Source organism: Nansenia antarctica (assembly GCF_963989245.1).
Source record: "Nansenia antarctica genome assembly, chromosome: 15".
Taxonomy (NCBI): Eukaryota; Metazoa; Chordata; class Actinopteri; order Argentiniformes; family Microstomatidae; genus Nansenia; species Nansenia antarctica.
In genome coordinates this window covers 1,437,268-1,461,267 of record NC_137685.1, presented here as the reverse complement: position 1 = coordinate 1,461,267, position 24,000 = coordinate 1,437,268, and the positions used below count along the sequence as shown (strand labels likewise).

The window sequence follows — 24,000 nt, the reverse complement described above, 5'->3', positions numbered from 1 at the left end:
TGACATTATAAGGCTGTATTTAGATGAGCTCAGGGTGTAATCAAACCCTCCAGATTATAGAATATTCACTGAATCTAAAAAGCCTACAGCCAGTAGTGAGTCATTAGATAGATAGATAGATAGACTTTATTTGTCATTGTTACAGTACAGGTACCAAACAACGAAATTTAGGAGGGGAGGCTCCCCTGGTGTTTAAGAAAGGAAAAAGAAAAAGAAAAGAAAAAGAAATTCACGCAAACCTAGAAACCTAACCCCCCTGGGAACAATACCGTTGTTCTTGCACAGTGAACATTTATGGGTTTTTTGTGTTTTTCTCTTTTTGTCATCTGACCAAACTAGCCCCAATTCTGTTGATTCAGATCCCATATCTGTTGCGAGCAGACCACCATGGTTTCATGCGGGATTGAACAGAGCAAATCAAACACAGAGGCCTGAGCATGACCGTAGAGATACTGTCTGTCTGCCGTGGCTGGAAACGCAGCCAGGTATTAATGGGATAAAAGGTCTAAACATCGTAAAGGTTTTAGGACACTGAGCAACGAGCAACAACGAGATGTTTTCCAGTAAACCGTTCAGGGGAGAGCTAAATGTTATTGATGGTGTTTCTAGGGAAAAAGGACATTCGTTCATTTCAAAGAACACATTAGTTACAATCAATTAGTCCCAAGCTAGTACAGTTGAGAGATCTGGGTTGAGGGGGCTATATTTGTCATGTTCTCTGACGGGTTCATCTTTCTCCTCTTGTCTAAAGAGAATATAGCACCTTCTATAAGACCTTGACTTCCATGTTGTAGCATCGACACCACAACAGGTACTGGCAGCTCATTTAATAAGCACAGGACTGAGGGAAATAGGCTTCACAAGTTTATTGCCCTTTAAATAAACCCAAGAAAACACCAGGAGCTGATTTCTCTCTCTCTCTCTCTCTCTCTCTCTCTTGCTCTTTCTCTCTCTCTCTCTTGCTCTCTCCCGCACACGCACACACACACACGCACACACGCACACACACACACACACACACACACACACACACACACACACACACACACAAACACAAACACAAACAAACACATATAAGCCTCCAAAATACATCCATTCCACCTGCTGAACTGCGAGAGCTTACAGAAATTGTTGCAAAGAGAAGGAAATAGGGCAACACAGCAGGAGAGGAAACTGGCTGTGAGGAGAACTATCTCAGAAAGCATTACCTCGAGGTGGAGGTCTGAGATGTCGAAAAACATGTTGTTGAATGGGCCAAACCTGTGAGATTAGAAACTAAGTGTTGCCAACAGAGCAACTATGTCCATATCCCTGGACAGTGGCGGACTCAGGCTGTTTGAATGGCAGTGGTGAAAACAAAAAAAGGGCACCTACTGCACAACATCAGTGCACATGGTCAAGTTTAGACCATTGGAGGGGCAGCCAATAGGGCACGTCCTCTCATGTTTGCCACTCAAAAGGGCACTTAAGCGGGACGTCTTTCAACCGTGGGGGCACCAGGAGGGGCGGCCGCCCCCCTTGCCCCCCCCCCCCCTGAGTCCGCCAGTGTTCCTGGAACCACCACAGTGTCAGAGGGAGACTAGTGTCAACATTAAGAACAGTTTACACTGTTTTGTTAAAGAAATTAAATGTGAAACTGTATCCATCCTTTTATCCTGTTGGAGCTGTGTCATGGCCATGAAACATAAACATGAGTTAACTGTGTTGTTGGGTCCAGATCTAAATCCCATAGAACACATGTGGAGCTCAAAACATCAGCTGAGAGAAGGTACCCTGCAAATGTGAGAGACCTGGAGCAGTTCGGTTGTTAAGTCTGACGTCACGCGTGACGTTTAGCAATTTCCGGGTCCAAATAAAAAGATTCCCTGCACCAGAGTACCAGTGTACTAAAGCACCAGAGTACCAGTGTACTAAAGCACCAGAGTACCAGTGTACTAAAGCACCAGAGTACTAAAGCACCAGAGTACCAGTGTACTAAAGCACCAGAGTACCAGTGTACTAAAGCACCAGAGTACCAGTGTACTAAAGCACCAGAGTACCAACATACTAAAGCACCAGAGTACCAATGTACTAAAGCACCAGAGTACCAGTGTACTAAAGCACCAGAGTACCAGTGTACTAAAGCACCAGAGTACCAGTGTACTAAAGCACCAGAGTACCAACATACTAAAGCACCAGAGTACCAATGTACTAAAGCACCAGAGTACCAGTGTACTTAAGCGGTAGAATGACAGTTCAATAGTTTTTTAGACTGGGATCTATTCATACAACAAGGGACACAGCAGCACTTTCCCGTTTTCCCCATATTGTCAGCGTCTTTGAGCCTCGGAAAAGCGCTATACAAATATAATGAATTATTATTATTACTGAGGCATTTCGGAGAGCGCCTCAGCCAACGTTGGACCCGGAAACACGTCACGACTTAACAACCGAGTTGGCAAAAGAAGAGTGAATTTCCAGTAGAGGAGTGTAAGAAACTCATTCATGGTTACAGGGAGTGATTTATTTCAGTTATTTTCTCCAAAGGGTGTGCTACCAAATATTAAGCTGTCCAGTCCAAATAATTATGTCCAGTCCATTTTTGGAGAGATTTGCCTTTTTTTCCTCAGCTTTTTTTGTGTTGTTCCAATGCAAACAAAAGAAATACACATGTGAATACCAAAGCATTTGTAATTGCATGAATTTTCTGGGAAAAGTGGTGCATTATCTAACAGAAGTGCCAATATTTTTGGCCATGATTGTATGTGCATGGTGGTTCATATTTGAATAGGCTATCTAAGAGTTTACTGACAGGCAAAGCAAAAGTAGTCATTCCTCTCACTTATACACATCCTCCCACTCATACACATCCTCCATACTGTATTTGCATTACTTCAAAGTCAAAGATATTTCCATAATAGTGTCCAGCAAATTATTATGGAAGAGCATGCAACCTTCTTCAACCACACTACAGTCAAGGAGGAAAGCCCTTACACTGCTACTACACACACAGATTAGTAAACGCTCTCTACTGACATACGTGCACATATTCCACGTCACTTCTCAGTGATTACGGTACTACATAATTCCTTGAAGCTTGGTAACCAGGACAACAGTGACAATGACACTTAATCAAAGTGCTGAGTTTCATCTAGCTAAACACCTCTCACTGCAGTGAGCTGAGTGACCACAGGCTGTTAAAACCCTATCATCCACCAGCTCCACAGGCTGTTAAAACCCTGTCATCCACCAGCTCCAAACTGCCATCAGGTGACTCTTACGTCACAGCCTCTGTTGGTATGGCGATCAAGTATAGCATCTTGAATCTTACCTGCTTCAAGATGGTCACAGCTAAACCTAAACCAGAAGGCCTTTGGGACAACAAGCTTTCTGATCGTACACACTATTGTGATGTGTGACACGTCTGTCTCCATGTCTGTCCTGTGGTGTTGGTCTGAGGGTCTAATTGGTACCAGCTGTGTCTTGTTCCTCAGGTGCTGATTGCACCTGGTGCTCAAAGTATAAAAGACGTGAGACCAGAGAGACACCACTCTGGACTTCTTACCCGTCTGCACAGTTTTGTTATCTGTTTCTCTTTGGTTCTTTTTCATTATTATCACCCTTCCCTTAAGGAAGTTGGTGATGTTCTTTTGTGTTTGTTTTTGTAGTTAGGCTATGTTTAATCTTTTGTTGGTCCTCACCAGTGAGAGTGGTAGGCTAACTATTAAAATAATTGTATTTAATTCAAACAACGACTTTGTCCGTCTGTTTCCATAATAATGTTTAATTGACATGTGACAACGAGCCCAGAGGGCGTCTAGTCGATGTTTACGTTATAACTATGTTCTTCCGGGGCAAATGAATTAAAAAGGTAAGTATATTTTCTGAGGAATTCTAACACAACTTGGCTTCCAGTGAAATGACATCTAACCTTGCCTCTTGACATTGAACAGATCAAGCTGTTCAGATTGGCTGCAGGCTTTGGCCTGGGCTGAGGCTGAGAGTGGGCTGTTATGAAAATGTAAATCTCTCTCCTTCTCTCTCTCCTTCTCTCTCTTTCTCTCTCTCTCTCTCCTTCTCTCTCTCCTTCTCTCTCTCCTTCTCTCTCTTTCTCTCTCTCTCTCTCTCCTTCTCTCTCTCCTTCTCTCTCATTCTCTCTCTCCTTCTCTCTCTTTCTCTCTCTCCTTCTCTCTCTCCTTCTCTTTCCTTCTCTCTCTCCTTCTCTCTCTCCTTCTCTTTCCTTCTCTCTCTCCTTCTCTCTCTCTCCTTCTCTCTCCTTCTCTCTCCTTCTCTCTCCCCTTCTCTCTCTCCTTCTCTCTCCTTCTCTCTCTCCTTCTCTCTCTCCTTCTCTTTCCTTCTCTCTCTCCTTCTCTCTCTCCTTCTCTCTCCTTCTCTCTCTCCTTCTCTCTCTCCTTCTCTCTCCTTCTCCTGCCTGCGTTCTCACAGCCAAGGCGACATCAGCTGTTGCTGCAGGAGGCTGAGGGAGCCCAGTCACACATGCAGGCAGCTTTCTCAGTCCCTATTCACACAGGTCATCATCATCACTGTTATCAGCTCGCCCTCTGGTCTGAAGGTGCTTAGCCTGGTGTTACTCTTAGATGATGACCATTTCACACATCGTGAGCTTAGAATGATAAGGTTCTATCTCCGTTTAGAATGATAAGGTTCTATCTCCGTTTAGAATGATAAGGTTCTATCTCCGTTTAGGGCAGTTCAGAGATATTGAGCGTCAAAGTTTTTACATTCCATTATGTTTTGTGAGATGGAACCTTTGTATTTTATGAATTACTAACTCAAAAATGTCAACATTTAAAAAATAACATCACACAGGCATTAATAAACACCTGATGGATCAGATTATGTAAAAAACTCAAGGAGATAGAACCTTATAATTCTAACGTCACAGCATGCTATTATTCTCCTAATATTCTCCTGTATGCCTACATATACATATACAGCTCAATTTGCATAGGCAAGACTCCCACGCTAAACGAGGGACACTTATGACAAGTATACCATAAATGACAGCGCTGAGAGTGGTGTGTTTGGACACGGCACAGTGAGGGGGTGATGATTTGATTTGATTTGATTTGATTTATTCCGGGCGCCATTAGCTGGTGCAAAGCATCCGCTCCTCTCCCTGGGGTCCACACAGAACAAACACAAGAGATCATAACACAGAAGAGAAACATCGACATACGTAACAACAAATTAAAACAAAATTAAAGTCAGCAACGCTCACAGCCTTAGTTTTCAGTGAGCATCACAAAACACATAACACAAAACACAGAACCATCCACAAACAACAATAAATAACAGAAATAGAATTTAAATACTCAGCTAGGATCTAATGGGTTTGATGTGTTGCTTCACTTGTTTTGTTAAACTGATTTTATTCTGTGTGGTGTTAAAAAAGAAAAACATCTCTTGACACAGATATGTTTCTCTCCATACTTTGCACAAGTTAATCTACCCCCCCCCCCCCCCCCGCCCCCCAGAACATACTGTATCTATATCATTATCATTCTGTTTTACTGAGCCAAACATGACAAACACAGCCTAAAATTGGTTCGTTTGAGACAAAAAAAACTATGATTTACAGACCAAATATACTAATACTGATTATTTAATCTCAGACCACCTAACCTGTCTAGTCAAAGGCAGATCAGTAGAGGCCACAGTTCAGTCTGGGCAGGACATTCAGTAACGGGACGTTTGGATTCCTTTCTGTGTCTGCGTTGGTTCTTTTAGCTCCTCGAACCCTCGAACAGGAGGTACAGGACCCCGGCCGCTAAGACAAACAGACTGAAGGACAGCTTCTACCACAGGGCCGTCAAGGCCCTGAACACAGAAAAGGCCTAAGTTCTGGGCCCAGGACAGTCCGGACGGATTGTATGGCAGCTAGTGCTGAGGCACAAACATGTACATTTTCAAGCCTGCAAACTGTGACACTTTAAAATAACGTGAAAAAATACTTTTGTGCAATATGACAACCCTAGTTGACTATCTGTGCAGTATAGTACAGTGGATTGTGTACATAGCCTTTATTGATGTAAACCAGCTCCTTACCTTCTTGTGATTTTATGCTTTTATGCTTTTTCTAAAAAATAAAATAAAAAAAAAATCTTTCCTAACACCAGGGGAGCCACCCCTCCTAAATTTCGTTGTTTGGTACCTGTACTGTAGCAATGACAAAATAAAGTCCATTCCATTCCAAAGGTCAGTCTGAGATGTCACACCTAGGACAGGGCCTTTGGTCTGCTACATCCGTAGTGTCCTGTCTCAATTACAACAACCTCAGGTTGATTTGGCAGGAGAAGATATAGGCCTATGACATAATTCGCGATGGATTGATGTCAGTAAAACCTCTGCTTGAATCAACTCAGATGAACAGCTCTCTGTTGCACGCAGATCATTGCTTATGTATATCCCTGTCATGTATGATGCTTGCTGTGTGGCTGAGCTACATTGGCATAAGCAGTCTGTCGACCACAAAGAAAACCCACCGCAGCAAACAGGCTGAACAATACATGATATTATTATAGATAACACAGTATACAATGTATACCATTGTCTGTCACTCTCTCTCACTCTCTCTCTCACTCTCTTTCTCACTCTCTCTCACTCTCTCTCTCGCTCTCTCTCACTCTCTCTCTTACTCTCACTCTCTCTCACTCTCTCACGCTCACTCTCTCTCACTCTCTCTCAATCACTCTCTCACTCTCTCTCACTCTCTCTCATGTCTGTATACAATGCACGCTACAGATGCTGAGATTGGATATGAGACTACGGCAAGTACCCAGGTGATGGTGATGACTTGCGCATCTGTGAATAATCAACACCATCACCAGACAGTATGTGTGACTATGTGGACATTTCTAAAACAGGCAGAAAGCCCCAACTAAACCAAATCAAACCCTATATGCCCATGCAGAACAAGCAGAGCAGAGCAATGCAAGTCCTCTATTCAAGCCAACCCAACGTAAAGAATAAACGGCCTCGCAGCATCAACCCTACCCAGTAACAGCAGCTTCACCTCCCTGGCCCTCTTCTCTCCGTCCTCTCGGAGGTTCTTATCGATCATCTTGGATCTCTCCAGGGCCGCCTTGTCCTCTGCGCTCACGGTGCACCCCATGTTCCCAAACGCACGGGCGCACGGACCTGCGCGACTGGACTTTAATGACTTCGTTTTGAAGTTTGTTGTTTTCCAATTCGATATGACGAATAACGGATTTGCGTTGCTGTTCGTTCCTCGTCAGTAGGCTAATTCCCCTGTGAGGAGCTGACCTGACCTAGGCTGCAGGAGTGCTTGGAGATGTCCAAGTTCCAAATCCAAATTGTGCGCGTAAAATGTCTAGGAAAAACATTAATTTTGACAAAAATGTAGATGGAACCTTATAATTCTAACATCACGGCATGCTATTATTCTCCTAATATTCTCCTGTATGCCTACATATACATATACAGCTCAATTTGCATAGGCAAGACTCCCACACTAAATGAGGGCCACTTATGAGTAGGCTAATTCCCCTGTGAGGAGCTGACCGAGGCTGCGAGAGTGCCTGGAGACGTCCAAGTTCCAATCCAAAATTGTGCGCGTAAAATGTCCTATTGGAAAAAGTGCGCTCCTTCACCCCTGTGATTGAGCTGATGTCCTCTATTAATCGCAACAATTTTCATGCACACGCAACTTCAAAGAGAAATCAACGTTTCTTTACTACCAAATCACAAAGGCAAATGTGTCCAATTCCAATAATTCCCACGTGGAATACACGGTGGTCACTTTGGACAGTCTCCCACATCCTATGGTGTTTTATTCCAGGCTGTCGTGTCCCGTTCCTTCGTCCCAGTGATGGTGAGGTGTTGGTAAGGTGGTCTCACATGGAGGTCTCCAGAGCGAGCGACTGCGCTCCCAGGCTCAACCAGGCATCAAAGTGCGCTCATATCATAATATATCATATCAGTCCGCCCTCTTCCTCCTCAGATCAGTTCAGTCGCCAGAACTGTTGATGATGTCATTAGAATTAGAATCTAATGATTCTGCAGAGAAGCAAAGCTGCCTGGAAACGCAGATTGCAGAATGCGTGTTGCCAGCCTCAGTCGTGCCCGCTTGCAGTTGCCTAATGGGAAATGTAGTCATTTACGTGACGTTAGAATTATAAGGTTCTATCTCAATTTTTTGGTCAAAATGTAGTTTTTCACATAATCTGATCCATTAGGTGTTTATTGATGCCTGTGTGGTGTTGTTTTTAAAATGTTGACATTTTTGAGTTAGTAATTAATAAAATACAAAGGTTCCATCTCACAGAACATAATGGAATGTAAAAACTTTTTACGCTCAAAGACGCTCAAAGACGCTCAAAGACGCTCAATATCTCTGAACTGCCCTAAACGGATATAGAACCTTATCATTCTAAACGGAGATAGAACCTTATCATTCTAAACGGAGATAGAACCTTATCATTCTAAACGGAGATAGAACCTTATCATTCTAAACGGAGATAGAACCTTATCATTCTAAACGGAGATAGAACCTTATCATTCTAAACGGAGATAGAACCTTCTCATTCTAAACGGAGATAGAACCGTATCATTCTAAACGGAGATAGAACCTTATAATTCTAAACGGAGATAGAACCATATCATTCTAAACTCACGGTTTGTAGAGCTGTAAGCCCAAAAGGCATCATATCCAGGGGTGCACATAACTTTTTGGGGCCAGTGCTCAGAGGAGCACCTAGGGATGCTGCTTGGTGCTCCCCGAGCTCGCGAGTCACGACCCGTCCCACAGGATGGATAAAAAAGGGATACATGGATAACTTATATTAGCAAAACGACATTTATTCATAAATAAAGATGAACGAACAAATGATTGTGTGCAAAACAAAAGAAACAAACGCAAAATCAAATGACTGCTCTTTAAGCATGAAAGTCTGTCAGACTCCTTTAAACACAATGAAATCAACTGACATCTCTTTAAGCACTAACTGAATGTCTGTTCTTTAAACACAATGAAATCAACTGACATCTCTTTAAGCACTGCTCTGTTCTGTAAACACTGAAATCAACTTTTCAACAAAAAGTTACAGCCTAAGCATTTATTTATGCTACAAGCTTAATCATCATCATCATCACTGCTCTCTTGACTGCTGTAAGTTATCACTGTCCTCAATTTCAACCATGGTAGAGGATGTTGTAGGCTATCACTTTAAATAGCTCATTATTTTGATTGTGCAACAAAGTCTTTATTTTTTTTCTAATAGAATTCCCAACCATATTCCCTGGGTCAGGGGTCTAGGTGTGATAATGAAGCTGTAAAATAAACGTCTGAACGTTTGAAAGCTTCAGAGAAAAGAAACGTGAAGTTCCTTGGTGTTGTTTTTCCTTTTAGCGACGAGTCGTTCGGGACTGAATTGTCACGTGTCGGCGTGATAACCGTGCGATACGCGATACGCGGAATGAAAGTACAAGTTACGATACTTTCCGAATGTTTTCGTGAGGGGAGTCGCCATGGTCGTTGTGATGGCGTTACGGCGCTTGCAGTGATGCAGCAGTCAGCAGCCAGCAGGTGGATTTTGAGGAAGTAAATTCCTCTCCCAGCGCTCCCAGCTGTTGGTGCGCAAGAGCGCGTTCATGCCGCTGATCTTCCGCGCAGCATGCATTTTGGCGACGCATGCGCACTGGCGCACCAGTTATGTGCACCCCTGATCATATCATTGACTACCGCCAATATAAATATAACACTTGTTGATTATCCCAAAGCATTTGTTTGCTCCCCAAAACCATCTCATAGGATTTAATAAACAATAAACTGTCTTAAGAACACGTCTAATATCCCGAAGCAGATTATTCTACTAACAAACATATTGTTCATGTTTAGTCCACGTTAATAAATAAATAAATAAATAAATAATAATAAATGAATGCAATTAGACAGTGATCACAGGCAGGTGATTCAACCAATGAAACGGTTATATTCACACTAATGCTCAAGACTGCACAGCAAAATCCTCTTCAAATCATGTTTTCTTTAGACATTGACTCAATAAAATGTGTATAAACAGAACTGAACAGTTGTACTGAATACAGTATCTTGTCCACAGCTGATGATTATGAATGTATGCATTATACTGACCATTATAAGGTTATGGTTTTCTGTAGTAACATTGTAGAGCACACAGCGCCCTCTAGTGGTAGAATAACCTAGGCTGTGTTTTTCAGAAAATGAATTAATGGACATTCATGCTAACAACCATACTTATCTGTACGTTTTTAGGTTGTGTGCAAATGTGTGACGTTAGAATGATAAGGTTCTATCTCCATTTTTGGTCAAAATTTAGTTTTTTTACATAATCTGATCCATTAGGTGTTTATTAATGCCTGTGTGGTGTTATTTTTGAAATGTTTTAGTTAGTAATTAATAAAATACAAAGGTTCCATCTCACAAAACATAATGGAATGTAAAACCTTGACTACCCTAAACAGAGATAGAACCTTATCATTCTAAGATCACGATTTGTTTGTGTGTCCATTCAACCTAGTCTCCCATGCCAGACACTGTAGAGTCTACACACATTCATCCATGGACACATCTTTGTACAGTATGAGAGTGACTATGAGTGTTGTCATAGTTACTACCAGACTCAAACCAAAGAATATCAAAGCAGAGAATATCAAAGCGTTCATATGAACAAGAAAGGCCTTGGGGAGTAAAGGGAGACAGTGCATAAGCACAGCTACTCTGCCTTAACATCAAAAAGTCTCCCTTTTAGGGGCGGCTATGTCTCAGGAGGTAGAGGCTGTGTCTCAGGAGGTAGAGGCTGTGTCTCAGGAGGTAGAGGCTGTGTCTCAGGAGGTAGAGGCTGGTGGAGGTAGAGGCTGTGTCTCAGGAGGTAGAGGCTGTGTCTCAGGAGGTAGAGGCTGTGTCTCAGGAGGTAGAGGCTGTGTCTCAGGAGGTAGAGGCTGTGTGTCAGGAGGTAGAGGCTGTGTCTCAGGAGGTAGAGGCTGTGTCTCAGGAGGTAGAGGCTGTGTCTCAGGAGGTAGAGGCTGTGTCTCAGGAGGTAGAGGCTGTGTCTCAGGAGGTAGAGGCTGTGTCTCAGGAGGTAGAGGCTGTGTCTCAGGAGGTAGAGGCTGTGTCTCAGGAGGTAGAGGCTGTGTCTCAGGAGGTAGAGGTTGTGTCTCAGGAGGTAGAGGCTGTGTCTCAGGAGGTAGAGGCTGTGTCTCAGGAGGTAGAGGCTGTGTCTCAGGAGGTAGAGGCTGGTGGAGGTAGAGGCTGTGTCTCAGGAGGTAGAGGTTGTGTCTCAGGAGGTAGAGGCTGTGTCTCAGGAGGTAGAGGCTGTGTCTCAGGAGGTAGAGGCTGTGTCTCAGGAGGTAGAGGCTGTGTCTCAGGAGATAGAGGCTGTATCTCAGGAGGTAGAGCCGCCGTCTAATGATCACAAGGTTGGCAGATCGGCGGTTCGAGCCCCAGCTGGCCACATGTCGAAGTGTCCTTGGGCAAGACACTGAACCCCAAAATTGCTCCCAGTGAGCGGGCCGGCGCCTTGCATGGCAGCTTGCCGCCATTGATGTGTGAATGGGTGTGTGAATGGGTGAATGAGAGGCCGTTGTAAAGCGCTTTGAAACAGCTTTGGAGCAGCAAAAAAAGGCGCTATATAAGTATAGTCCATTTACCATTTAACACACTTTCTTTTCCATTGGTTTTATTGACGCATTGCTTAGAAAACAGCTGTCAGCCATTTGAGAACGGACGACTTTGGACGAGACAAAAAGAAAAAGAACAGAAAAAGCATCAAATAAGGACAGAAGAAGTGACACAGGTGTTAAAAACTTCTACATTTGTTTTATTGTCAAACTAAAACTGTCCCTGCTATGTACACTATACAAGCTAGATATGCATCACGAATATAAAGGGTTTACATTTATATACATTATTTATATAAGCCACCTTATAAGCCCACAATTCATATATAACTTGTTATTTACTCAGTCCTTTCATTTCCTTAGAAATAAATCCACAATAGTAAAACAAGAGCTATAACAACATGTTAACTGGCATGGATCGGCTCAGGCACATGAAACAGGCACATGTGATAACACTGCCCCGGTTGTTTAACATTGTGGTACATCTTAAACTGAATAACAAGGCCTCCAGAAGAGACAGAGGGTAGTAGGTAGGTGTGGGGAACATGACGCGTTCCGACCTGCAGAGGGAGCCACAGGACGGTTGGTGAAGGGATGGGGGCACCGGCTGATGCCAATTGCGCCCCCATCCCTTCACCAACCGTCCTGTGGCTCCCTCTGCCGGTCGGAACGCGTCATGTTCCCCACAGTAGGTAGATATTTTTTGGCACAATTCCAGACAAAAGACACTAAATGGTTTAGGCAAAATACCACGGTCAGTGGTAAGGTGTTGCCTCCTTGGGTCGTGATGACCAGACAGGGTTTTAGACCACAACCACAACCACAACCACTGCCTCGGCAAGACATGAGAAATAAGGGGTTGAGGCACAAACATGCGAAAACTACGACGCTTTAGCAGTTGATAAAAGAAAGACAGTTCAACAACAACATCATCTTGATTATCAATTAAAAATGAATTACTGTACACAAAAGACAAAGCAACAGCCACTTTAGTGTATACAAATAATTTAAAAAGAACAATAGTCTTGTACATAGAATTTGGCAAAAATACTAGGTTTGAGATTAGAAATGTAACCACCGGAAACAAAGGAACTATCGTTTTGTGAATACAACCGTTTTCATTGGTCGAACCACCTGCCTGTGATCACTGTCTAATTGCAGAAGAGACTTTCTGCTGTTTGATTTATTAACGTGGACTAAACAGGAATTGGCTTTAGATAACGACACCATTGGTAACTAGTAGAGGTAATAGTTATAATGTGGGTTTTTATAAAAAAATGATATAAGGTTATAATTTGAATTACATTGTCATTACAGTATTACATAAATAGTTATTTTTGAACATAATATAGGTAGATATCTGTCACATCTCTCTTATTCCATTTAGTAATCAGTAAACTGACGTCAAACTTCTGAAAGACTTCAAGTCTTCACAACCTTTCTCCCGTGTCGTAGAAGGGGCCATAGGATTTCACATAACAACACTAACATCATCTAATACTCACTATTAAGAGTATCATCAACATTTCAACAAATGCAACTTAATCACAAAGTCTCACCATTAGAGACCAGATACATAACATCATGTTATAACCGTTACGTGAGTTTAGAATGATAAGGTTCTATCTCTGTTTAGAATGATAAGGTTCTATCTCCGTTTAGGGCAGTTCAGAGATATTGAGCGTCAAAGTTTTTACATTCCATTATGTTTTGTGAGATGGAACCTTTGTATTTTATTCATTACTAACTCAAAAATTTCAACATTTAAAAAATAACACCACACAGGCATTAATAAACACCTAATGGATCAGATTATGTCGAAAACTCAATTTTGACAAAAATTGAGATAGAACCTTATAATTCTAACGTCACGATTAGTTAGAGCTCCAACTTCACAGTCTGATAGACAGAATACCACAGCAGCCTAGTTCTGGTTAACTGAGTCAATCACCATGGAGACTAGACATGAATGATACACCTGTTTTCTTTCCTTCACTAAAACTTCAACCACAGGATCAATAACAAAACAAGTGGGGGAAAGGGATATTAAAACACCACAAAGACTAGATCAACGACATGGACCTTACAGCACCACCACAGAACAGAAACATACTTCCTCCATATGTTGTAACTGGGCTGACTTTAGACAAGGGTTTCTAAATAAACTCTTAAGGCCAATGCACACGGCGTGCGATTTTGTCGCACGACAACATTCGATTCTCAATTCACACCAATGAATGAATGTGAATGGAGAATCGAATGTTGTCGTGCGACAATATCGCATCGCACGCCGTGTGCATTGTCTCATTGGGTCTCATTCAAAACAATGGAATCGAATTCGGCGGTGCGACAAAATCGCACGCCGTGTGCATTGGGCTTTAAAGGATTTATATTTGACTAAAGCACTTGTGAGTCAGTGTTATAAAAGCATCAAATTCATAAAATCTAAGTCTATATTGTCAACAATTACATCTAGGATGTCAGCGCTTCTAACATGAATATGAGGCTGTTATGTTTTGTTTTTTCTTCTCAAGATGTCCACCTACAGTTGAAACTGTCACCTAAACCCACAAATATGCTAAATCATACAATACAACACACTGTGCATACCATCTATAGATACCTGATCATATACTTAAATACTCTGTTTTCTGAGGTCCATTGGCTCACCATGTGAAATTAAAAACATTCATATACTGAAGTTAAATAAATATACATTTCGGTTTCACTGTATGTGTGTGTGTGTGTGTGGTAACTTGTCCCACTCTCCCATCATCTGTACTGTAAGGTATCAGGGATGCAGGAACAGTTGAGTACCACATGCGTTTGGGAGCTGGGCTTGGACTAAGGCCTGCCACCACATACCTTAGCTTTGGCACATATCACCACACAGGGTGACTGCATTCCTAACATGGGAAAATATCATATCGTGAGCTTAGAATTATACGGTTCTATCTCCGTCTAGGGCAGTTCAGAGATATTGAGCGTCAAAGTTTTCACATTCCATTACGTTTTGTGAGATGGAACCTTTGTATTTTATGAATTACTAACTCAAAAATGTCTACATTTAAAAAAATAAAACCTTATAATTCTAACGTCACGATATACTGTTCAACACGGTCATTGAAACTGTGTCACACTATGATGTTTAGATGTGAGTGCTGCTGGTAGCAGGTAGGACAGGAGGTTCCAGGGTAGCCAGGTTGACTATCACCCCCAGCCCAATAGAGTGTAGTCATCCCCCTGTGTCCAACAGCACTCAGATTAAATCTGCATGTGCTCTAACAGACAGCCTAGAAGATCCTGTATATATATATATATATATATATATATATATATATATATACTGTTACTGTATATATTGTTAAAAAAGGACTTATTCACTTCCCTGTCATGTATAGACAGACAGGTACTTTGCTTCCTCCATTAGAGATAATCACTGTGCTTCTGTACAATACTAGCTGCAGGTCACATGTATATATAAAGGTGTCAGGGTTCAGAACAGGGTTTGGATAGAGATAAATAAAGAGTGATGAAAGAGAGGAAGGGAGAGGAAGAACGAGGGAGCTAGTGAGAGGATAACGGAAGCTAAATCATTTTTTGCTGAATTGCCATTATGGCTGGACTTGGATGCACTATCCCACTCATAAATAAAGAACCGTGATTTTAAAAAGACCCTGTTTAGTCCAGACTACTCATATACAACTACAACCCTATCCTGGATTACATACAGTGTTTAGAAAACTGTTGTTTCTGTTTATGATCTGTTGAGTTAAAAAATAAGAAAAGAACCCTCAGCGTGATTTCACCCAGTGTGATGTGAGAGCCTTCCTTCCCCCTGTCCCCTCCACTCTGACCCCTGACCCCTCCACTCTGACCCCTGACCCCTCCACTCTGACCCCTGACCCCTCCACTCTGACCCCTGACCCCTCCACTCTGACCCCTGACCCCAAAATGCACTCTGTTAGAGGGGATAGTGCATCCATGACACTGAACAGTTTAAAACACTCCCAACCACTCAACCTGTCTCACACACACACACACACGCACGCAAGCACACACTCACACACTCACACACACACACACACACACACACACACACACACACACACACAGGGTCTAGTGGCCACCGCCAGCGTTGCTGCTCCCCATTGTCCAGTCGATGATGATGAAGCTCAGACTCATGGTCATGAAGAGAACGCCGAGCCCAGCGAAGCAGGCCGCCTGAGGAACACAGGACAGTTACAGAGAGCCTAGACAACCTCCTTAGTTTAGAGGATATTTATACAACAGTTAGTTCCGACCAAGTAATTTGATTGGACAAGAGACATTCCATGAGTGCTGATATACAGTATAACAGCAGCACTGGGACTTTTAACTATATGTATCACTCCGAAATGACCGTTAATACAAAGTAGCTAGCCTGCAGGTGTTTGTGTTCAGGTTACTAGGCAACAGTCAACTGTTAACTAATAAATTGCGCTGTAGAACTGTTGTATAAAAGCAATATCCCACTCAAGGTCGTGCGGCCTCGTACCTAGGACCCAATCACAGCCGTGCTGATATTCAGTATAACACACTCCCTCCCGTGTGATATTGCTTAAATAAATGGCGGTAATAGAAGCAGCCATGTAGCCATCATGACAACATGGATAGACACATACCAGGCGAGGTGAGACAGGGGAGAGGATGAGAGAATGAGAGAATGAGAGAATGAGAGGGGCGTGTTACTCACCAGTATCTTAGGTTTAGAGTTCATAGGCTCCTGGTCCTGGGGCACGATGCGGATGTAGAAGACAGCCGGGAAGATGAAGATGAGGCAGGGGGCTGACGTGGCGCCTGAGGAGGAAGAGGAGGAAGAGGAGGAAGAGGAGGAACAGGAGGAAGAGGAGGAAGAGGAGGAAGAGGAGGAACAGGAGGAAGAGGAGGAAGGTCAGGGTTACATACAGGTCAGTTGTGAGGAAGCACCAAGGACCAACATTTGCCAGAACTTCTTTGGATTGTACTCTTATCAGGTGTGTGTGTGTGCGTGCGTGCGTGCGTGCGTGCGTGCGTGCGTGCGTGCGTGCGTGCGTGCGTGCGTGCGTGCGTGCGTGCGTGCGTGCGTGCGTGCGTGCGTGCGTGCGTGCGTGCGTGCGTGCGTGCGTGCGTGCGTGCGTGCGTGTGTGTGTGTGCGTGTGTGTCCATTCAAAGGAAGAGCTTGACAAAAATATTGACTCAGGTCATCAGTGTATCAGTGTGTCAACAAGAGCTGGTTATGTTTTTGGTTTTGTTCCTCGGACAAGGCCAGGCAGGGGGGGGGGGTCAGAAGCTACAACAATAACTCAACTCAACCAACATTTTTTAAAAACACTGGAAAAGTAGAGAACTGCTATTAAACTAATATGTGGCAGCAGCTGGTGAAACCAGGAACAAGTCGCCAACCAATCAAAACAGACAAATTACACCCGCCACTCCACTCGCCAAATGGCAGATTTTGATTTGGTGGATAAACAGTCTGACTGAACTAGTAAAATTCTTGGATCCATTTAAGGACCTCCTCTTGGAACTGTTCCATTGATGCCAGATTGCGGTGGTCTTGCCAGTGAGCAGTGCTGGGTGCGAGCGCAGCTTTTCCACGTTAAAGTTGATTAAAAAAATCACCTGCGCTCCACAATGACAAATGATTTAGCTGTGCTCAGCATTGAAAGTGAAAGAGCAAAGGTACTAGATTTAGATTGTTTTGCTGGCCAACACAACAACCACGACTTAAGTTGGTCTGAAGACTGAGGGGTATTAGATAGTTTGAATATTTTTATCCCATTTAAAACATCCTAGAACCGCCACTGATGCTAGATTCATTACTCTACTAGCTTGTAATCTATGAAGGAACCCAGAGAAGAAGGTGCACTTGATCTCAGGCAGACCAGCAGTTGAGATAACATGGGGGGGGGCTGTTAACAGATAACCTGGGGGGGCTGTACCCACCAATGATGCCAAAGATGCCCAGGATGTTGGGGGCGAAGATGACCAGCATGTTGATGATGGTCAGCAGGATGACGGCGATGGCCACGTGACGCAGCCAGTTGAAGCTCTTATTGGCAAACAGCATCTGCTGGATGGCCCTGCGCACCTGGGGAGGGAGGGGAGGGGGGGGGGGAGGGAGGGGAGGGAGAGAGGGGAGGGAGAGATAGAGAGAGGGGGGGAGAGACAGAGGGGAGGGAGAGAGAGAGAGGGGGGGAGAGAGGGGAGGGAGAGATAGAGAGAGGGGGGGGGGAAGAGAGAGAAGGGAGGGGGAGATAGAGAGAGGGGGGGAGAGATAGAGAGGGGAGGGAGGGGAGGGAGAGAGAGGGGGGAGAGACAGAGAGGGGAGGGAGATATAGAGAGAGGGGGGAGAGATAGAGAGGGGAGGGAGAGAAAGGGGAGGGAGAGATAGAGAGAGGGGAGGGAGGGAGAGAGAGAGGGGAGGGAGAGAGGGGAGGGAGAAATAGAGAGATATAGAGAGGGGAGGGAGAGATAGAGAGAGGGGAGGGAGAGAGAGAGAGGGGGGGAGAGATAGAGAGAGAGGGGAGGGAGAGATAGAGAGAGGGGAGGGAGGAAAGAAAAGTTAGTTAGGAAGCAAAAGAGTTCTCTACAAGCTTTTTGACAGAATGAAACATGGATTCAGTCTAGTGGGTCTGACTTACGGGGAAGAGCACGATGGGGACCGTCAGGGTGACAGCGGTGAGGACAGCCAACCGCACACACAGGATGAGAGTGTCATAGGGGTCGATACGACTGTACGTATGCAGCAACTCTGGCTCCACCTTACCTAGAAGGACAGAGTCAAGGAGGTTTTACAGTCAGACAGACACACAGTGTTCAGTTCAACGCTCCATACAGACTTCCCTTGGGAGTGTCCTACTAAGTCCATTGAGGATTGTTTACAACTTAAGCACATAATACATAATGTCGTGAGATTAGAATGATAAGGTTCTATCTCCGTCTAGGGCAGTTCAGAGATATTGAGCGTCAAAGTTTTTACATTCCATTATGTTCTGTGAGATGGAACCTTTGTATTTTATTAATTACTAACAAAAAAAGTCAACATTTTAAAAATAACACCACACAGGCATTAATAAACACCTAATGGATCAGATTATGGAAAAAACTCAATTTGGACCAAAAATGGAGATAGAACCTTATAATTCTAACGTCAAGATGTGTGACTAGGGACTAGAGTTAGCACTATGTGTTTTACTAAATGACCACAAGGGGGAGCTGTGCTCTGAAAGACTGAGAAAGAAAACACTTGCTCTAATGTTCTCAGAAAACTATAAAATGACATTAATGAAATCATCATATTTAATATTAATAATATTTCATGTACAAGTGGGTGCTGTGGAGATGTCTATGGAGAGATGTCCATATGTGTGGATTTATTTATATTACTGTGAACATAAATCCCAAAAATATTTTGGCCATAGTAAAGGGCAGAGGTAGAGAGGGAGAGAGGGAGAGGGAGAGGTAGAGAGGGAGAGAGGGAGAGGGAGAGAGGGAGAGAGGGAGAGGGAGAGAGAGAGAGAGAGAGAGAGAGAGAGAGAGAGAGAGAGGGAGAGAGGGAGAGAGGGAGAGGGAGAGAGGGAGAGGGAGAGAGGGAGAGAGGGAGAGAGGGAGAGGGAGAGGTGGAGAGGTTAGTAAAGGGCAGAGGTAGAGAGGTAGAGAGGGAGAGGGAGAGAGGTAGAGAGGGAGAGAGGGAGAGAGGTAGAGAGGGAGAGGGAGAGGGAGAGAGGGAGAGAGGTTGTTCTTACTGTAGAAGGTCAGGTAGCCGAATAGGGCAGCCAGGAAGTACATTGTGTACATGACCAGGATGGAGATGTTGGACACGTGCTGCATCCTCCTCTGCGTGGGGCTGCAACGACCCAGAGGAAAGGTTAAAGGTTAAATGGACTGCACTTATATAGCACCTTTTTTGCTGCTCCAAAGCGCTTTACAACGGCCTCTCATTCACCCGTTCACGCACACATTCACACACCAATGGCAGCCAAGCTACCATGCAAGGCGCCGGCCCGCTCACTGGGAGCAATTTTGGGGTTCAGTGTCTTGCCCAAGGACACTTCGACATGTGGCCAGCCGGGGCTCGAACCGCCGACCTGCCAACCTTGTGATCATTAGACGGCAGCTCTACCTCCTGACTCTACCTCCTGAGACACAGCCGCCACAGGTAGGGTAAGACGAGGCACACTCACTTGCTGAGCTCAGTGTAGATGGGCAGAACCTCAGGATGGCACACGAATGCGAAGGCCAGGATGGGGATAGTGTAGGCGGTCTAGAAAACAACAACAAACACAGAAACATTTTTTGTTATGTTACCACAGAGACAGACCGGCTTCAGAGGGTCAGACTGCACAATCACCGTTGAGTTACTGAAGTAAGGTAAGTTATTAATCAATCTGCGAATGACTTAAATAAAACAGGATTTAAGTCATACATAGGAATATAGACACAAGGAAAATAGTATGTTAAAAAAGGTAGTACTACGGCTTCAGACCTAAACTCTGGCTGTACACTCAGAGCTGGTGAAACATTGCCAGTTCGTGAGCTTAGAATGATAAGGTTCTATCTCCGTTTAGAATGATAAGGTTCTATCTCCGTTTAGGGCAGTTTAGAGATATTGAGCATCAAAGTTTTTACATTCCATTATGTTCTGTGAGATGGAACCTTTGTATTTTATTAATTACTAACAAAAAAAAATCAACATTTTAAAAATAACACCACACAGGCATTAATAAACACCTAATGGATCAGATTATGTACAAAACTCAAATGTGTCCAAAAATGGAGATAGAACCTTATAATTCTAACGTCACGAGTTACCAGACTGGACTGTGGATCTGGTGTCCCGGGCGGCTGTACCTGGGAGTTCATGGTGAACATGCGGGGGTAGCAGTGAGAGTCGTCCGCCTCCTCGTGCACCAGACCGTTGTGGTAGTCGTGAGCGTGGACCTCCGCTGAGCCGTTCAGGTGGAGGTGAGCTGCTGTGCTGTTGGCTGAATATTCCTCAAAGGGACAGGGGATCTGGAACTTCTTATAGATGACCTGTAGGGAGAGGGGGGAGAGGGGGGAGGGACATGTAGGAGACACGTCAAGGCAACCCAGAGGCAGGGGAAGAGACTAGTGTCATACACACACACAGGGGAAGAGACTAGAGGAGTGGGGGTGAGAGAGGAGAGAGAGGGGAAGGAAAGGAAAAAGTATGGAAGCGCAGAAAAGCAGGGGTAGTGGTGGTCTGGTCTAGTGGATAGTGAGTTGGACTTGTGATCGGAAGGTTGTGAGTTCAAATCCCGCCTGAAACCACACCACTACTAGTGTGCCCTTGAGTAAGGCACTTAGCCCTCAGTTACTCCAGGGGGAATGTCCCTGTAATTCGTAATTGTAAATCGCTTTGGATTAAATGGCAAAATGTATTAAGTTAATTAAAAAGCTCTCAGCAGATTAGGGTGAGTTAGCCACTAAGCACATTGTTCCAACTGATGACTCCCCTCAAACCAGGAGGAGAGACTGAGAGAGGCAGGCCGGTCACATCGACCATCATCTGCTCAGCCTAACGGCACTGTGGTGATGCGACACGTCACTGAGGTGAAATAAACGGGAGGAGGAAGAGGAGGAAGAGGGAACTTACCGCGCTGAGGAAGAACACCATGCAGCTGAGAGAGAAACCGCTGGTGTAACCAAGGTAACCTGGAGGAGAAAACAACAACACACATGAGCCTCCAGCTAAAACGGAGGGCCATGGGGAGAACTGGGATTGGGCCTAAGTGTGCATGATGACGCTCAGGCTAGATCCCACTGGGTAAATGGTCTTCCATCACGGACAGAAGTGCTACTGCACCAGTCAGATAGACCTCAGCCTGTATGACTCAGAGGTGATGGTGTGTACGGTGTCTACTGGTGATAGTGGAGTAATGAGAGGGGTAGTAAGTGGGGTAATCAGGGGTCTGAGTGCCATGGAGACACGGGAGGCTGATTGGGTCCCTGGCGTTTCCATGGCAGCATCAATATCGAGGCGCCTGTTGTGTGAACGTGCTGATTGGCTGCTGTGGTGCATCCCGTGACTCTGTGGTGTTTTGAGGACCCCAACTTAGATGATAAGCAGATGACACGGCCAGGCACGTCAGCGGGAGCCTAAACTACCAGCAGCCTCTGAAACCCCCGGCACTCACACCTGACAATGCAAGCTTCCTGTGTGTGACATAAGATAACTCTGCCTGTGACCTTCAACAAGACATATAAGACAAGAAGTTGTGTTCTTCACTGAAGAGATGGAGAGTTGAGGGAGGTTTGGCAGGATGTGAGTGGGCCAGGGTAGAGGAGGGCAGGGGTGGCTGTGTCTCAGGAGGTAGAGTCGCCGTCTAATGATCGCAAGGTTGGCAGACTGGCGGTTCGAGCCCCGGTTGGCCACATGTCGAAGTGTCCTTGGGCAAGACACTGAACCCCAAAATTGCTCCCAGTGAGCGGGCCGGCGCTTTGCATGGTAGCTTGCCGCCATTGGTGTGTGAATGTGTGTGTGAATAGGTGAATGAGAGGCCGTTGTAAAGCGCTTTGGATAAAGGCGCTATGTAAGTGCAGTCCATTTAGGAGGAGAGAGGGGAGGAAAACTGCCTCATGGTCACTCACCCAGCTGTTTCATCAGGGCCAGGGGGAGGATGACACAGATGGAAACCAGGACCACCAGGTAGTTCCCATTCAGATACCACAACCTGCAGAGAGGGAGGGAGAGACAGAGAGGGGAGGGAGGGAGCGAGAGACAGAGGAGGGAGACAGAAGGTTACTTATGAGAGAGAACATGGCTACAATTAGAGCATCAGTATCGCGCCTATATAATATTGGCCTAAAATGCTGGAAGAGTAATGGGAGAATAGGCACAGTGGGGGAAAAAAGCATTAAACACATCAACACTTTGTTAATTCAATATGTCCATTGCAGCTCATTCACATGAAATTTAGACCAGACGTAACTTTGTTTTATGGATTGAAGTGTTACGACGGCTTTAGCTGTGCAGTTGTATTGAGATAATACCAATGTCTGGTCTAAGTTCCATGTGAATAGCTACAATGGAAACATTGTGGGAGTGAGTAGAAACGAGGAGACGGTAGACAGACAGGTTGTCGAGTCGGACGTTTTACTTCCCGACTTTGAATGTCAGAACAGCAGCAATAGTATAACGACTTCATGAGAAACTCTTGTGTCAGTACAGGAATGGCTAACTCTGAACACTACCCAGAAAGCCCCTGGGTTGAACTCTCAACTCCTCGTCTTAAAGGAGCCGTACCTCCTCCCTAGTCTAGGGAATGTCTTATGTACAGTGGGTCACCAGAGTATGTTGAATAAAATAATTATTGATGTGTTGAATACTTATTTCCCCCACGGCAATGCTATGTATCAATCTGACGCATGGAACACGAGCATCGACTGATGGCTGCCCAGCTGAGATGACACGTGAGTGCGGTGACAACAATAACATGTGTTAATGTTTGCGGTCTGGAATTACTTGAAGCTTGAGACACTGAGACAGGCACTTGTAAAACTGTTGGTCGCAATATGAGTGTTTTGTGGGGTGGCAGTATCATTTCACATAAAAAAAAGCCTTTTTATCATAATGGTCCTCGGCCGATACTCAAAGCTTAGTACCTGAAATCAGCAGAGAAACCGTCTTAGATGGCTGAAAATCAGCCCCCCAAGAATGCTGGACACTGATGATTTAAGAGACAGTTTACAGTCCCTGAGGGTGGCCTATAGGACGGCAGTGGGTTGAAGTTGTGGCTGAGTTATCGCCCTGTTCCCACGCACACCCACTTGTATTCTCGCAGCTTTCCCACTCTCCACATATCTGTGGTCCTCTGCTTGACCCACCACCCCGCACCCCCGCCCCCCTCCCATCCTCCACAACGCACGCCTACCAACCCAAACACAGACTACTAACTACACCCCCCCCACCCAGGACCCAAATACACATGGAAGTCCCACCCCCCCACCCAAACATACTTTCCTACCACAGGACCTTGGCATGAGACTCTATGGAGCAGCGCTCCAGCAACAGTACGTGTGAGGACAGTCTATTCTTAGCCCTCCTCCCCCCTCCAGCCAACCACAGGCCATGTGCCCCTGTATCTACATCTGAGCAGCTATATGTGGGGGGAACAGACGTCAAACAGACCTCACGGCAAACGCATATCCTGTGACTCACCCCCACGTCAAAAGAAAAGTGGGTTACCCACAAATAGCACACACACACACACGCATGTCGGTATACTTCCCACATGTAACCGACACAAGGACATGCATGCATGCATGCCCTGACGTTTCACGCTGAGGTGACCCTATGGATCACATGGCACTTGAACCCGAGTGCCACCCACCCAT

At 44.8% G+C, this 24,000-nt stretch overlaps 2 protein-coding genes across 2 annotated transcripts in view; both read right to left on the bottom strand.

Moving 5' to 3' along the window:
* LOC308170689 (guanine nucleotide-binding protein G(i) subunit alpha-2) overlaps window positions 1-7,123 on the bottom strand; it is a gene marked incomplete at its 3' end in the record, with an annotated part of 62,979 nt that extends 55,856 nt beyond the window's left edge. Inside the window, exon 1 of the mRNA XM_080545514.1 lies at window positions 6,997-7,123. Within this exon, the coding sequence (XP_080401640.1) occupies window positions 6,997-7,114 (118 nt within the window). The 5' untranslated portion in view covers window positions 7,115-7,123. The remainder of the gene's footprint in view (window positions 1-6,996) is intronic.
* Window positions 1-24,000, bottom strand: part of slc38a3b (solute carrier family 38 member 3b) — a 105,969-nt gene that overhangs the window by 52,817 nt on the left and 29,152 nt on the right. Inside the window, exons 9-18 of the mRNA XM_080545512.1 lie at window positions 22,255-22,337; window positions 21,260-21,318; window positions 20,494-20,676; window positions 19,827-19,906; window positions 19,389-19,489; window positions 18,285-18,409; window positions 17,587-17,731; window positions 16,355-16,458; window positions 15,519-15,843; window positions 14,702-15,457 (exon numbers count right to left, since the gene is read on the bottom strand). Coding sequence (XP_080401638.1) covers window positions 15,739-15,843; window positions 16,355-16,458; window positions 17,587-17,731; window positions 18,285-18,409; window positions 19,389-19,489; window positions 19,827-19,906; window positions 20,494-20,676; window positions 21,260-21,318; window positions 22,255-22,337 — 985 coding nt within the window. The 3' untranslated portion in view covers window positions 14,702-15,457; window positions 15,519-15,738. The remainder of the gene's footprint in view (window positions 1-14,701; window positions 15,458-15,518; window positions 15,844-16,354; window positions 16,459-17,586; window positions 17,732-18,284; window positions 18,410-19,388; window positions 19,490-19,826; window positions 19,907-20,493; window positions 20,677-21,259; window positions 21,319-22,254; window positions 22,338-24,000) is intronic.